This window comes from Glycine max, chromosome 20 (genome assembly GCF_000004515.6).
Source record: "Glycine max cultivar Williams 82 chromosome 20, Glycine_max_v4.0, whole genome shotgun sequence".
Classification (NCBI taxonomy): Eukaryota; Viridiplantae; Streptophyta; class Magnoliopsida; order Fabales; family Fabaceae; genus Glycine; species Glycine max.
Genome location: NC_038256.2, coordinates 9,152,163 through 9,168,007, shown reverse-complemented (window position 1 = coordinate 9,168,007; position 15,845 = coordinate 9,152,163). Strand labels below are relative to the sequence as shown.

Genomic DNA, 15,845 nt, shown 5'->3' with positions numbered 1-15,845 from the left:
GACGGAGATCGTCATGGACTAATTGCGGAAAGGGCGAAGGCGGACGAAATCAGCGTCTTATCTTTGCTTTCCTCTTATCTCCGATAAAAGGTAAGTAAAGAGGGGCAACTGTCATACCCTAATTTCGTCCGGGGATTATTACTTGATGACATGCAACCTTTGATTGGCCGCTTCGAGATACTTGGCACCCTTTGTTGCACAATATGTGAAGTCCCGAGACACACCGGAAATAAAAAAAAAGCATGGTTACGCGATCCGTGAAGTTTCGTAATGTGGCGGAAACCAAAAGGAGGTGTTGTTACGCAATCCGTGAGTTTTCGTAACTTCTTCGAAAGCTAAAAAAGAGTAAATACATGATCCGTAAGGATTCGTAACCTTACGGAAAGAAAATAAGTATCGTTACGAAATTCGTAAAGTTTCATAACATTACGAAAAAAGAATCGCCAAAAAAGTAAAGAGGGTGCATTTAGTAAAAAAGGGGGTGTAAATAGCAATCAGGCCCACTTGAGCCTTCCAGTTTCTTCCTCCAGAAGGCGGTTGCTTCTGGAGGAAGCAACCTTGCTCGCCTGGGCGAGCTTGGTGGCAAGCTCCTCCCCTATTTTGCTATAAATAGGGGGAGGAGTGAAGGGGAAAGGGGTTCAGCCTTCTTGGCACTTCGTATTCTCTGGAAATTGCTGAGGAAAATTGTTTTCGTGAAGAAAATCCAAGCCGAGGCGCTTCCATAATGTTTCCGTGGATAATTATGCGAAGATTTTCAACCGTTCTTCAACATTCATCGTTCGTTCTTCGTTTTCTTCGGTCTTCAACTAGTAAGTACCCCAAAACCGAGCTTTTCAATTCATTCTATGTACCCGTGGTGGTCCCCATTTGTTTCATGTATTTTTATTCTCGTTTTCATTTACTTTCCGTACCCCCTTTTAACGTGCTTCAGTCATCTATTTAAGTCATTTTTCGCCTAATCAAAAAATAAAATAAATTTTCACCGATCATTTGATTTGTAATATCCGTTAATTTCTCTTAAAATGAATTCCGATCGTTCGGTCGTGCCGTAACCATGTTGGAAATAAAAAAAAAGAAGTAGAATAATAATATAATAATAAAAAATAACCTTTTAGTAAATGAAGCGAAAAAATCAATCGGGCGTTTTCTCTTTGGGATTTCTCATTCTTAATCGAATTGACTAATAACTAAAGTGAAACTAAGGTTAAAATCAACTCGCCTAGTCAAGCTCGTCCACAAAAAGTCACTAAAAAAGGGTTTGAAAGTTTATCATCTCAGTTTTCCTTATCAAGTAAAATGGATCATTTTTAAGGTCCAACGCCTTAAAATGATCACCTTTTAAGTAAAAAGAATCGCTTGATTCACTCTTAAGAAATAACTACGTAGATCTAATTTCCTCTTCGATAGAGGGTACGTAGGAGCAAAAGCCCCGCTTTTGTCGACCTCAAAAAATAAAAAGAAATAAAGTTAAGGTAACACAATTTCCACAATTCTAAAAAATAGGTTGTTGTCTTTTGAGACAAATGTGAGATGTGCTAATACCTTCCTCAAACGTAAATACAACTTCCGAACTTAGAATTTTCGTTTTGACCGGTTTCCTTCGGTTTTTTCGACGTTTTCCACAAATAAACGTTGGTGGCGACTCCGTGCATCTTTCCTCCTTTGGAAAGCGCACCCGTGAGCCTCGCCTCGCACGCCCGCCAAAGGGCATGTTGCGACAATGACGTTCATAGAAAGGAGGTAAAAGTAATGTAAAAAAAGGGAAGCGTATCGGGTATAATTTGAGATAAAACACAGGGGGTTGCGAATGTAACAAAGATGTTAGGATAATTTCGTCTGCTCACATATTTCAATTGATATTAATTAACGACATTAAGAGAAGGATGATAAAAATGATATAAAAAAAATAAAGATACCAGAAACACAACGAGGATAATTTAGTCATTATATAAACGTCCATACTATTCCTCTAATTAAATTCTCAAGTCCACCTTTTGCTTTAGAAAAAAAATGAATACACTAATTATTGTCTTTTATTTCTACTCGATCGGCAACTAGTATTAACAAGAACTTAGACTTGAGAGCATATTCAATGCAAGACTGGGGCACAGTTAGGACGATTGCATATCTATTCACTATTAAAGAGCAATTAATTATGGCACTCACTATGGTTGGGGGTTGCTTAGATTGCAGCCGGTGGTGGACACGGTTGCACATGGGCATTAAATTTTAAATAGAAAAGTATTAATCTGGTGTAGGAGTAAAATTTGACCATGCATTTTTTTATTACAAATTTACAATTAACAAATATCACACTAATAGTTTAGTTGTGTGCAAATGGTTACCTGAATTCATTGTTTTATATTAATTGAAATCATTATTTAAAGATTGACATAAAAAATTATTATATTAAAATTAAGAAGAATAATAAAATATAAAACAACAATATAATAAATTTGTTGGTCAAAATATAATTATCTATATTTATGATTATCATTTCTCACAATAAAAGTACAGTATTCTCTTTTGATATGCTTCTTTCTTCAATAATTATATTAAATTTGACGATTTAACATACTCCTTTAATTATATATCATATGTTATTTAAAAAAAAGAAACATAATTTATAAATAAAAAAATTAGATGAGAATTATAATTAAAACACATTGTCAATTTTAATATAATAATTATATATAATAAAATATTCTTGATCTTACAATATTTTCGAATTTTATTTTGATAAGTGAAATGAAATAATTTAGTTTTTGTTAATGTAGTGTTGGAAGAAAATATTTCTGCTAAATAACTTTTTTTTTTTCTGGTAAGAAATCTAGAAGACAAAATTGAGGATTTAGGAAAGGATAACCTTTGTGATGTGGACACATGGCTGACTATCGTAAACACATTACAGCAGTGCGAAACCGAGTTTCCGGTCAATGGAAAAGACATCGTTGAAATCTGCAACCGAAGAAAGAGAGTAGAAAATCACACTCTATGCTCAACATTAAATATTGTAGAATGACTTGATTATTTATTAAGGTTATATTAAGTAAAATAAGTTAAAAAATAATTGAAAGTTAAAAAATTAATTAAAAACTGAAAAATTAATTTAATAGGTGAAAGTTAGAAGTTGATCATCGGAAAATAAAAATTAGTTTACTAAATTGAAATAACTTGAAAAATATAAAATAATAGTTAAATAATAAAATTATAAATCATGATTTATTTAAAAGAAAATGAATGAATATATTAAAGATAAATTAAAAAAAAATATAAAAATCATGATTTATTTTAGAAAAATAGAAAAAAGGAAATGATTAAATATATTGAAAAAAAAAAAATATATAAAATTTAGAAGTTAGAAACTAGTATTATAAAAAATATTAAAAACTACTAAAAAAACTTATTTATCAAATATTTAATTAAACTTTTCAACTATTAAAAAAAACTATAAACTATATGTTCGAGATATCTTACCGAATATAACCTAGCCTCTCACTTTATTTATTTAGTTTAATTCCATCTTACTATTAAAAAATATTTAATTTAATCTTTTCATTTTTTAAAAAATAATATAATTTAATCTCTTAATTTTTAAAAAATATATAATTTGATATTTTTTTTCCATCATAAATTCTAATGATGCTAGGTTCATTAGTAGGAAAATAATTAAATTATGTCATTTTAAAAAATTAAAAAGAATATTTTAAAAATTATGTGATCAAATAGAAATGCCTATTAGTAATAAGTCGAGAATTGAATAAAATAAGTAATAATGAGACCAGATAAATAATTAATTCTATTAGAATACAAGAGTATTACTATAAAGTATAATTAATCGTAAGATATAATGTTGAATATATTGATTTTCAATTGATAAAGAATACAAGAGTATATAGTATAAATTAATCCTAAGATATAATGTTGAATATATTAATTTTTAATTGATAAAATTTATATTCATAGTTTCTAATATATATATTTAGCCAATCCTAGTCGACGTAATTATTACGTTTGAAAGATTACTTTTATAGTCGGATTATTTTTAACTACTCATTTTAAATATAGATTTTTATTGTATGACGTGGATATAAATATATATATATATATATATATATATATATATATATATATATATATATTTAAATTGTAATTATTTACATTAAATATAAGCACGCCGCCGCCGCCGCCTGCGACTAGCCGCCATAGTTTATTTTTTATTTGTGCTATTCGTGTTAATGTTATTATGGATTTGTTGCTTTACACTATTCATGGCCAAATACAGTGTCTGTTTATTTTAAAATCTTATATGATTTTTAAATTTAAAGAAAAATGATTATACATTTAATATAATAATTTTTTTATAGAATCATTTAATTATAATTTATATATAATAAATTTATTAATTTTTAAAATAATTATTTTAAATAATTTAAACAATGTTATGTAATTAAATGATAATATCAAATTTAATATACTATCAATACATAAATGATAAAAATTTATGATAATTTTTTCCGGTAACATTTTAAATTGTCTACTTGCATTAATTTATACTACAAATCTTATATTAAAAAAAATGTAATATAATATGTGAAGTTAATTTTGTTTGTAAACCATAGTTAATCATAATTAATAAAGCAGTCTTTATCCAAGAGAGTGTATTTCCATCTTTCAATTTTTTCTCTTCACAAACTTTGATATGCATTGCCATGTCCATACGTAGTCAAAATCTGACCCCGGAAATGTTGAATGAGTGCTACGCTTGCATTTGTTTTATTTTTTTGATGGTATAAAGTAGTTTTGATGAAAGTGATGATTAATTTTTGGGGACTTTGAGTGTATTAAATATATTTTTGTGCTAACATCATTTATTCAATAATAAAAAACCAATCAAGATTTAAATTTTAAATTACTTAATTAAAAGACTTAAATTATTATCATCTGTATCAAATGTTGTGGGTGCAACTTGGTCAGCTCATCAAAGGCACTATTCTATTTTTAATTATTTTTTGGTTGAACATAAAATTGAGTAATTGACGACTCTGTCTCTTCTGCTAACTGTGGCATTGCCGTGGACATTTTCTTCTTAGCTAAATAAGATAAACACTTCCAATTTTGAGACTTTTCCTTCGCACCCTTTTGCATCTTTTAGTGTTTTTTCTTTATGAGTTTTGCTGGTTTTGGTCCAACAACATAGTGTTTTCATCATGGGAAACGCTTGTGCAAAAGGAAAACCAGTTGCTCATGTCTCTTCCTCCAATTTTTCTGGTTAGTTTCTCTTCATTTTAATCATCTTTATGGGGGGTCCTTTCTTTTATTTTTCTTTTTATTTTTTATTTTTCATGCCACTATGTGTGTTTCCCTTCAATTGTGCACTAATCATGCAACCTGGTTTAAGTTAGACTTTTTGCTGGCTATGTTATATGATGAGTGTTTTCACTTTTTCTCTTTAGTTTCTGAAGGTTATAACTGTTGCCCATGTATGTGTTGTTTAATCCTTTGTCTGAAAGATGAAGATTCTGAGGCTAATTTGCATTCAGGTTGCAAAGAACGTTGAACAATTTTGCATTTTTGGAGATACTTTTTACCTGGAAATAATTAAACTCACTTCCATTTGCTTTCTTGTCAAGAGTAAGGCATCATCAATGGATATCTGTTTATTAAATGTTTAGATGAAGTCAAGGGAAGTCAAACTTAAGACAAATTAGTGGAGCCATTTGTGTCAAACATTTCTGTGATATTGTTAAAGCTTGCAAATTATAAGCACTAGCATTGCCCCAGAACTTCTAATCATATTTGCCCAAGATTTCTTTGCTGATTTTAAAATTACAAGTTTCCTAGCACAGTTATGTTACAGGATTTTAGAAAGTTAATCTCAATAGTGGCATTGAACTTGCTTTTCTTCTAATTTCAGGAGGTAAGAAGCATGCAAGTAGGCCAAAGCAGTATTCAAATTCTTCTGAACAACTATCTGCTCCAATAACTTCAGAATTAAATGTTCCCAAATCCTTCTCCAGTAACCTAAAATCCTTCAGCTTGAATGATCTTAAAGAGGCCACTAAGAACTTCCGGCAAGAAAATTTAATTGGAGAGGGAGGATTCGGGCGCGTCTTCAAAGGATGGATCGATGAGAACACATATGGTCCCACCAAACCAGGCACTGGAATTGTAGTGGCCATTAAAAACCTAAAGCCAGAAAGCTTCCAAGGCCACAAGGAATGGCTTGTATGTGTAACAAGAATCATGAGCCAAAGCTTTCAATTTTTGGTCTTGCTTTCTTGCTACTGATGACTGATTTTACTATCTTTTTGCTGGCAGCAAGAAGTGAATTATCTTGGACAGCTTCAGCATGAAAATTTGGTGAAACTTATTGGCTATTGCTTGGAAGGTAAAAACAGGCTTCTGGTTTATGAGTTCATGCAAAAAGGAAGTTTGGAGAATCATTTATTCAGGAGTAAGTACATTTCACTCTAAGCATATTTGTTCTCTCAGATTTGCTTCTTCCCTTCTCTATCAGTTTCTGATATTTGAGTAGTTTTTGTACGGAGGGAAAGAGTATAATAAAGACTTTTTTAATTAATTACATGATTGTGTGTACACATTTCAGGGATAACTGCAAATGTTCTTTATGCTTTTCAAAGGATGAATATTGTGATTATTTATTTGGTTATGTGATTTTTATTCCCAACATTGATTTTGTTTTAAATATTTTAGAAGGCTTAATGTCACTTTCGATCCATTATGTTTCGCAGTTGTTTCTCACTGGTACATTAAGTTTAAAAAGTGTCATTCTGGTCCTTCAAATTTTTACAATGCTGCATTTTAAAAATTTAAAGTACCAAAATGAGGCATTTTAAAAACTTAAAGGACCAGAGTGAACCATTTTAAACTTAATGTACCAGAGTGAAACAACTATGAAACATAATTAACCAAAAGTGACATTAAGCTATTTTAGAATACTAATTTGAACAGAACCATGATTGCTATTTATTCATCATATTCATACCTAAAGTTTTTTTTTTTTTTCTGTTTCTGCAGAAGGTGTTCAACCTATGGCTTGGGTTACAAGGGTCAACATTGCAATTGGTGTAGCAAGAGGATTAACACTCTTACATTCCCTGGATCAAAATGTTATCTTTCGTGATTTAAAGGCTTCCAACATCCTACTTGATTCGGTATGTGACATTAAAAGTTTGGTTTGTCATTTTGTAACAACTAGTTCATGTGTGAATTTCCATTCTGAAAGAGTAGCCTAATGTATATGCAGGACTTCAATGCAAAGCTTTCAGATTTCGGCTTGGCAAGAGACGGTCCCACTGGAGATAATACTCACGTTTCAACTAGAGTTTTAGGAACTCAAGGGTATGCTGCACCAGAGTATGTTGCTACAGGTATAGTTCCTTTGTCTTGATCAAAGTGTTGAGATCTAAATTTAGCCCCAACTAGTTGTTTTTTAGTTAAAATTGTTTCCAATATATCTTTCTATTGTTTTGACTTATGTTTTTCTTCTAGATACTAATTCATAAAAAAAATTCCATAATTCACTTGGATGTCATTTATTTATTCTCCTTTTACTTCTAGTTGTTCTGTTCCAGGAAGAAAAAATAATACTAGTAATAAACTAGGTTGTTCCATGCTTCTTGTTAACATTATCACCTAGGTATGCTGGTAGCTTAAAACTGCCACAGAAATCATTTTCAGAATTGCTGGTTATGCAGTTTAACTGAAATATATAGGAACTGGAAGAGCATATTTGCTATACAATTCCAAAATATTCATGAACCAACTATGCTGAAAGCTTAAACTGTTCGGTTTCACACATGAATATTGTTACATATCTAACATGGCCCTTCATGTCCTTGGGCTTAAAGTGTGTGTAGGATGTGTTAGAAATGCAAGGGGGGTAAAACATCCGAGAGATCTCCATTAATAGGCATGAGTCAACCACATAAATGAATTTGACATTATATCTAACCCAATGCCTTAAAACATTAGGTATGAGTCCTTTGTATTTATATGTTGCTCAAAATGTGTTCATCTCTGTCTAATGTGAGACTTATTCCTCACACTTACATTCCAACAAATGCACAGCCCCACCCACCTTGTGCAGAAATTAAATCTTCTATTAAAAGAATGGCGACAGCAAGTATTGAATTGTTGACCACTTAGTCATAGAGACTTTGATATTATGCCATGAAACAACTACATCAAAAGCTTAACCTGTTAGGTGAAAGACACATGAAAGGTTTTATAGAATAACTCTAGCAAAATTGTTCTGGTATCCTTTTAGTAACTCTAATTGAACCTCTTATCAGTTCAATCACAAGTTTAGTTTCGACTTTTGTAATCCACCAGAGCAGGCAATAGTTTTTTTTATCCATAGGAATTGAACACAGTACCAAGAGGTTTACAACACTCACACACTGCTCAACTAGAATAGGCAATAGTTTTTTTTATCTGTAGGAATTGAACACAGTACCAGGAGGTTTACAACAATCACACAAACTGCTCAATCAGAACAGGCAATAGTAGTTCTATTACTTATAGATTTCCATTTGCAATTATGTCATGTGCATATATATATATATAATATATTAATAAAAAAAAATTATCATCTATTTGCTTATCTCTAAGTTGGATTTCAAATGAACAACAGGTCATTTGACCCCAAGGAGTGATGTATACAGCTATGGTGTAGTCTTGTTAGAGTTACTAACTGGAAGGCGCGCGGTGGAAGACGATAGACCTGGATTTTCAGAGGAAACCCTGGTGGATTGGGCAAAGCCATTCTTGAGTGATAACAGAAGAGTTTTGAGAATAATGGATACAAAGTTGGGGGGTCAATACTCCAAGAAAGGAGCACAAGCTGCAGCTGCACTTGCATTGCAGTGCCTCAACATAGACCCAAAATTTAGACCACCTATGGTGGAAGTTCTAGCAGCATTGGAAGCACTTAATTCCTCAAATTCATTTACAAGGACACCAAAACATGAGAGTCATGCAACCAAACAATCTGGTGGCCCTTCACAAAAGTAAAATGGAAATGCAAAGTATATATGAGCTACTTACTTGGCTTGTTCTCATTCACTTTTTGGGTGAATACTTCTATATCCATCCATAAAGATAAGAACAAAAGAATACTATATATGTTATACCAACAAATGATTTGTTCTTTCATTTCTTTGCCTATGAAGAATTGCCATCTTTGCAGGTTACTGAATGTACAGTATTATTACATTGTGATAGCAGCTATAGACCCTTATTACATTGTATGATTTTTTTTAGCTTTTAGGATGGCTATTGTTACATATACAAATTTTGAAAAAAAATAATATTAAAAGTTAATAATGGATATGTTTAAGTGGGTATTTATCTTCTTAAGATATATCTGCTTTAGCTAGCTTTACGCTTCAAAGTTTGGACTAATTGTATATCAATCTTTAGGAATACTAATTATTGTGTATGGAAGAGTGACAACTAGCAACTCAAAATCACAACATAACGAGGTTTTTGTATCCATTGTAGTTATTTTAAAACTCTTAATTCAAATTATTTCATCATTTAATTTATTATTGAATATTTTTTTTCTTAAACGGTCTATATCTTGTATACTTTTCTTTTTTTTAGAGAATCTTGCATACTTTTCTTAAATGGTGTATATCTTACACTATTGAAGTATTGTTTACATTAAGCAGGAAATTGGACCTAAACTTAACGGGATTTAAAAAAAAAATCCACGATGGAAGGAGTATAACCCACCCACTATATTAATGAGTTTGGGTCCGAGTATTGACACGAGTGCAGAAGGAATACTTTAAATATCAAACCAGACTCAAACTTGCACATATTTAATATATTACTTTTAAAATAAAAAATTACCCACACACAGATCAAAGAAATTTTCCAAGGAATTAAACTCTTAACAAGTTTAAGTAACTAAACTATCTATCAACTATGTTAAATTGTATTAATAAAAGAAAATAATCTTATACTTATATTCCTACATCTTTACTGTCATAACTAACAAATTTCATTTTAATAACTTAATCTTTTTTTGTTCAAGCATTGACAAATTTCATTTTAATAACTTAATCTTTTGTTGTTCAAGCATTGACACATTTTCTACTTGTGTGTGCTTTTGGAGTGCGAGACACGTATGTCATCACGTTTCACTTGCTATATAATTTCTAATGATCCTTAAGCCATGTGTGGTTAGTGGTAACTACCCTTTCAAGTTATCCTCAACGTCATGCTTTTGTTGATATACAACTTCTGATGTTTGTACATTGACGCAAAAAATATGATTGTCTTTTTGGCTTCTGAATAACTCTCCTTTTAGTAGTCTTGCTTATGATAGTAGAAACTATGTCATAGAAAGCTTCCATTGTAGGCCTAATCTTTCACACATGTGCTATGAATTTGAATATGTCATGTAAGAACACTCCAAGCATCCATTAGTAACTAAGTTTAGTCACTTTGGTTTTGATTCATGGTGGTTTGTCATCATTAAAAGATTTAACTTCTAGAGGACTTTGTCTCAGCATAAATGATTGTAAGGTCATTTGTGTGTTGGTTTAGAGGAGGAGGAGGGATCACTCCATACACCTTTTGTTTTCTAGAGATAGATGGAAAAGAGGGATTCGTCATGGATGTGCATATGGATTGACACTGCCAATGGTGCTTGGTCCCACAACATTTATATGGAGCATGGCATTTTTGTGGGATGGGTTAGAGTTGGTTTCATGATGGTAGTGTATAGATTGTTTCCTCGCCCGATTTATCTTCAATTTTCCATGAATTTATATTAGGATGAGGCACCTAGTTACCATTGTGATATAGACACACCTCCTTCATCACCTAGGAGTTCTTTTGGGGATTATGAGATGATTGAAGCTGAATATGCAAACATATCATGTCCTTCGTATCTTCATCATCATCTGTTTGTTATGTTTGTGTGACACATTAGAGGATGAGGATACTAAAGAGGACCTAATACTGGAAGACTCTAAAGAAGATCCCGAGGAAGATCTAGAAGAAGATCTTAAGCACGACCCCGAGGAGGATCCTTCTAAGGGTTCCCCTTAGGATAACCTTAGGGTTTAGATGTACAATATTAGTCTATGACGTAAACTGTACTTGGATAGCTACTTTAACACTACTGAAAAAATGACATTTAAGATCTTTTAACGACAATAGACATGGGAACAAAACCCGTAGTTGTGGGTATCAACCCGAACCCAACTCGACTTTGATGGGGAATACCCGAGTTGACTGGATACGGGTTCAGGTTCGGGTTTTACTCGATAAACAAAAGCAGGAACGGGTACGGGTTTGGGATTACTGATATTTGCCTCTACCTCGACCCCAAACCCGATCAGCCACTTAAGAAATAACATAAAAAAAAAGTAAAAACCCTACATATATATATTAGAAACATAATTCTTAAAACCTAAACCTTCCTCACTCTAAAATTTGCGGCATTGTGCTTCCTGAGGCTAAGCCTTCCTCACTCGTCTCTCTACCTCTCTCACTCTAAAATCGTTGTCCCTTCCATCACTGGTGCGTCAAAGGTCGAAGCCTCCCTTCTGTTCTCAGTCACCATCACGACGAAGTCCTCCTTTCTGTCACCGGTGCGACTGATATGTGCCAAATTTGAGTTGTTTTTGGGATTAAATTGTTAGCACTTATCCTTTGATTGTAATAGTTTTGTTCCAAACTACCATTGAATCTAGATGTTTATATATATTGTATAGTTACTAATATTGTTGCTTGAATATGAAAGATTCATCGATGATTCTATAGGTTTTTCATGGTTTTTTGATGAATCCAGAAACAAAGCTTTAAGGAAGGTCAAAACGGTCATTTCATGGAGATTTTTGGCCTTAAATTCGCCTAGGCTAGCATCTAGCTCGCTTGGGCTAAAGAGGAAACTTCACCTATAAGCGAGCCACTAGCCTGGGCGAACTGATTACTTCAGGCTTAAGTCACAAACTCGCCTGGGCGAGTTTCCCCTGCACTAGATGGATTTTCTTATAAATAGCCATGTAGGGGAAGAGAAATAATTCATTCAGCAACAACAAAATCAATAGAAAAATGTAGAAGAAGAGGAAAAGTGGAGCTGAGGCTGGAGAGTTGTGATCGTGGATCACTTCTTTCATCATTTCTCTTGTTAGGCTTGTGCTCTGGACAATGATCGGTTAGTTTTTCTTAACGATTAGATATAATCTTTATACCCTTATCTATCCCTTTTGATATTGTATATGTATTAATCTTTTCTACTCATTATTGGTAATTTCATTATACTTGTAATGCTTGATTCTATTTGATCACTAGTGTCATGAAATTGGATTCTAAGTGAGACTAGAAAGTAATCTTAGATTTTGAACTGAATGATTTTACTCTTTATGTTACGTTGCTAAGAATAGAGCATAACATTTTGATTCCAAAAACATGAGAATATAATTGTAATGTTGGGATATTTACTGCATATGCGAGGGATCAATATTTAGTAAATATTCTTAGGTTCTAAGTGCGATGAATCGATTTGGGATAACTATGTGTGCATTAGTAATGTTAGAAAATGATTTATACATGTTAATCTTATTAGGCTACTAAGGGTATGAATGATGAAATCCAATCCTATGTTTTCTTGAATTAATTTAAATTGTTTTCGCAATTTCCATATTTTCGACGCACTAAATTTCGTATTCCGTATTTCCGTTATTTCCATAAATTCATTATTTTCACTATTCTTTTACTTTCAGTTATCTTTAGTTAGTTAAAACAAAACCAATTGACTTTCGATTGAATTTGGACATAACTATTAAACTGATAATCTTTATTTGAATGAATTAAGTAACTCAAGTCCCTGTGGAGATGAACTCTTTTATAAATGTGAAACCTACAACGACAATTGGTACGCTTGCCAAAAGTCTTAACAAGTTTCTGGCACCGTTGCTGGGGACCTGAGTCATCCATTTAGTTCTTTCGGATTTAAACGTTCAGTTTGATATGCTAATTTCCTTTGTAAATTTCTTTTGATTTTTGCATAAATTTCCTATCTTATTTTTTCTTTCCTTTGTACTTATTGCTTTCATTTTAAAAAACTTGAATAAATTTTCTCTTACTTTTATTTTTCACTAACCTTGGTGCTTACGGGTTATTGTAGTATGTTCTTTTTTCCTTTAGCGAGGTAAAGCGCCAGTGGATTCAACGATGTTTGATCTAGAAATTATCAAGACTGAAAGGAAGAATAGGAAGAAAAAGAAACAAGCAACTCCTAAAACACTGGGTTTGTCTTTTTCTTCTGATTATCTTTCAACTGATAAGCCACTTGTAGAAAATAACATGGCTAAAAGAGGAGAAGGAAATATACCACCAAGGAGGACGTTGGGTGACTATGCTTATCAACAAGGACCAAAACATTACAATAGCATAGTCATTCCTTCTTTCAACAATAAGGTCATGGAATTAAAGCCAGCACTGCTTAGTCTAATTGGCTTACATCCCTTTGGTGGGATGGATCATAAGGATCCATACACACATTTGTCTACCTTCATGGAACTATGCAGTACTATGGGAGCTTCTGATAAAGATGCTAAAGCTGCCTACCTCAGAGCGTTTCCATTTTCATTAGCAGGTAAGGTAAAAACATGGCTCCAATCACATCCAAATAAAAGCGTCAACACTTGGGAAGAGGTGGAGGAGAAATTCATAGCAATGTTCTTTCCTCCTTCAAGATTTATCAGTGCAAAATCCGCCATCGTGACTTTCTCCCAAGGATCTAATGAACCTTTCTATGAGACATGGGAAAGATTCAAAGCTTTGTTGCAAACGTGCCCAAACCATAACTTTAATGATGCTGCATAGCTGCATATCTTCTATAGTGATTTGAAACCTCAAACCAAGATGATCCTTGATGCCTCAGCTGGAGGCACTATGCTGTCCAAGAGTCCAGAGGAAGGCATAGTAATCATTGACTCCATAGCAGCCAATGATTATCAAAGTCATTCACGATGGAGCTCCGACTCAAAGAAAAGGTATAATGGAACTGGACACTCAAAATGCAATTCTAGCACAAAATAAACTCTTGACTCAACAATTAAGGCCTTAACAAAGCATATTGGCCAACTTCCTCAGCAATATTACCAAGGTGGACCACCGAAAACACAACAAACTCACCAAGTTCAACAAATTTTGAGATGTGATTTTTTGGAGGTAACCATCAAAATGGCCGTTGTTTAGCATCCGGTGATGGACAACAAGAAGAGGAGATCCATTATTTGTAGAACCAACCATACCTCAACAAAACTTTGAAGGAAGCTACCAAGGCTATAGGGATGGCTCTGGTTCAAATCAGCCTTATGGATGGAGACCACATAATAATGCATACTCTGGTCTAAATAACACTTCTTCTTCAGGTCCTTCTAACAACTCTTATGGAGGTTCTTCAAATAAGGTTCCACAACAACAACAAGCTCAACTAGACAGATTGTCCAAGATGGAAGATACCTTAAACCAATTTATGCAGGTATCCATCTTAAACCAAAAGAACACTGATGCTTCTATTAAAAATCTAGAGGTTCAGGTGGGACAACTGGAGAAACAAATGTATGAGCACGAAAGTGGATCCTTCTCAGCAACCATAGAGGTCAACCCAAGAGAACAGTGTAAGGCAGTTACAACTAGGAGGGGGACAGTGGTTGGTTTGAAGGAAAAAAATGAGTTTAGTGAGAACAAGACAAATGAAGGAGTTGAGAAAACAAGTGATGAAAAAGAAGTAGTTGAAAAAAAGCAAAAAAATGAATTATTAGCTAAAGAGAAGGAAGTAGAGAAGCAAAAATTGCCAGCATCTAACAAAGGAAAATTTGTACTTGATCATCTGCCAATTGAACATCTTCCTTATCCAAACACACCATCAAAAAAGGATAAGGAAAAGCAGTACTCACATTTTTTAGATATCTTTAAAAAAACTATAGATTAACATTCCCTTTTCAGAAGCATTAAAGCAAATGCCAACATATGCCAAATTCATGAAAGAATTGATTACAAAGAAAAGGAGAATCACAGATGATGAAACAATAGAGCTGGAAGCAGGATGCAGTGCAATCATCCAAAAATCTATTTCGGAAAAATCACGAGATCCCGATAGTTTCACAATTCTTGTGACTATTGGGAAATTATCGGTGGGCAGGGTACTTATTGATTTAGGTGCAAGAATCAACCTCATGCTCTTATCCATGATCAAATGCATCAGAGAAGTTGAAATTAGACCCACAAGGATGGCATTGCAACTAGTTGACAGAACTATCAAGCATCCTTATGGTATTATTGAAGATGTGTTAGTAAAAGTCAACAAATTTCTCTTTCCAGCCGACTTCGTGGTGATGGACATGGATGAAGACAATGAATTTCCATTAATTCTTGGCAGACCTTTTATGAAGACTGTCAAAATAATGATTGATGTAGATGATGAAAAACTCACTGTTAGAGTCCAAAGTGAGGAAGTCCAATTTAATGTCTTCAAGGCCATGAAGCACCCAAAAGATAAAGGGGAGTGTTTTCGAATGGATGTCTTGGATGAGATAATTTTTTACTCTAAAAAGTATACTCAAAGAAAAGATGGGTTAGAAAAAACATTGACTGAAGCGTTTAAGGAGATAAGTGAAGTTGAAGCAAAGAAAAATTTAGAATGTCTCCAACATCTAGATGCCTTCAGAGAAAGTCCTTACAACCAATCTCTCTTTGAAGAAATAAAAGGAGAGAAGCCAAAGAAAGAATCAAAAGAATTGAAAGCCTTACCTCCACACTTGAAATATGTTTTTCTTGCAGATAATTCATAG

The 15,845-nt window shown here is 33.0% G+C and overlaps 2 protein-coding genes across 2 annotated transcripts; both read left to right on the top strand.

Moving 5' to 3' along the window:
• The first annotated feature begins 4,975 nt into the window (after window positions 1–4,975).
• Window positions 4,976–9,180, top strand: LOC100785631 (probable serine/threonine-protein kinase PBL2). Its single transcript, XM_003555409.5, has 6 exons — window positions 4,976–5,271; window positions 5,918–6,228; window positions 6,322–6,457; window positions 7,042–7,178; window positions 7,271–7,394; window positions 8,660–9,180. The coding sequence occupies exons 1-6, from the start codon at window positions 5,211–5,213 to the stop codon at window positions 9,037–9,039; spliced, it is 1,149 nt and encodes a 382-aa protein (XP_003555457.1). The 5' UTR covers window positions 4,976–5,210; the 3' UTR covers window positions 9,040–9,180.
• A 4,038-nt stretch (window positions 9,181–13,218) lies between these two features.
• On the top strand, window positions 13,219–15,845 carry LOC100815950 (uncharacterized). Its single transcript, XM_006606673.1, has 3 exons — window positions 13,219–13,642; window positions 14,424–14,872; window positions 14,982–15,845. The coding sequence occupies exons 1-3, from the start codon at window positions 13,219–13,221 to the stop codon at window positions 15,843–15,845; spliced, it is 1,737 nt and encodes a 578-aa protein (XP_006606736.1).

Coding starts and splice junctions, on each gene's coding strand:
- LOC100815950 (XM_006606673.1), top strand. CDS start 13,219: ATGTTTGATCTAGAAATTATCAAGACTGAAAGGAAGAATAGGAAGAAA. Junction 13,643..14,423: donor GTTTCCATTTTCATTAGCAG/GTAAGGTAAAAA, acceptor CTTCTTCTTCAG/GTCCTTCTAACAACTCTTAT. Junction 14,873..14,981: donor CATCTAACAAAGGAAAATTT/GTACTTGATCAT, acceptor AAAAAACTATAG/ATTAACATTCCCTTTTCAGA.
- LOC100785631 (XM_003555409.5), top strand. CDS start 5,211: ATGGGAAACGCTTGTGCAAAAGGAAAACCAGTTGCTCATGTCTCTTCC. Junction 6,229..6,321: donor AAGGCCACAAGGAATGGCTT/GTATGTGTAACA, acceptor TTTTGCTGGCAG/CAAGAAGTGAATTATCTTGG. Junction 7,395..8,659: donor ACCAGAGTATGTTGCTACAG/GTATAGTTCCTT, acceptor AATGAACAACAG/GTCATTTGACCCCAAGGAGT.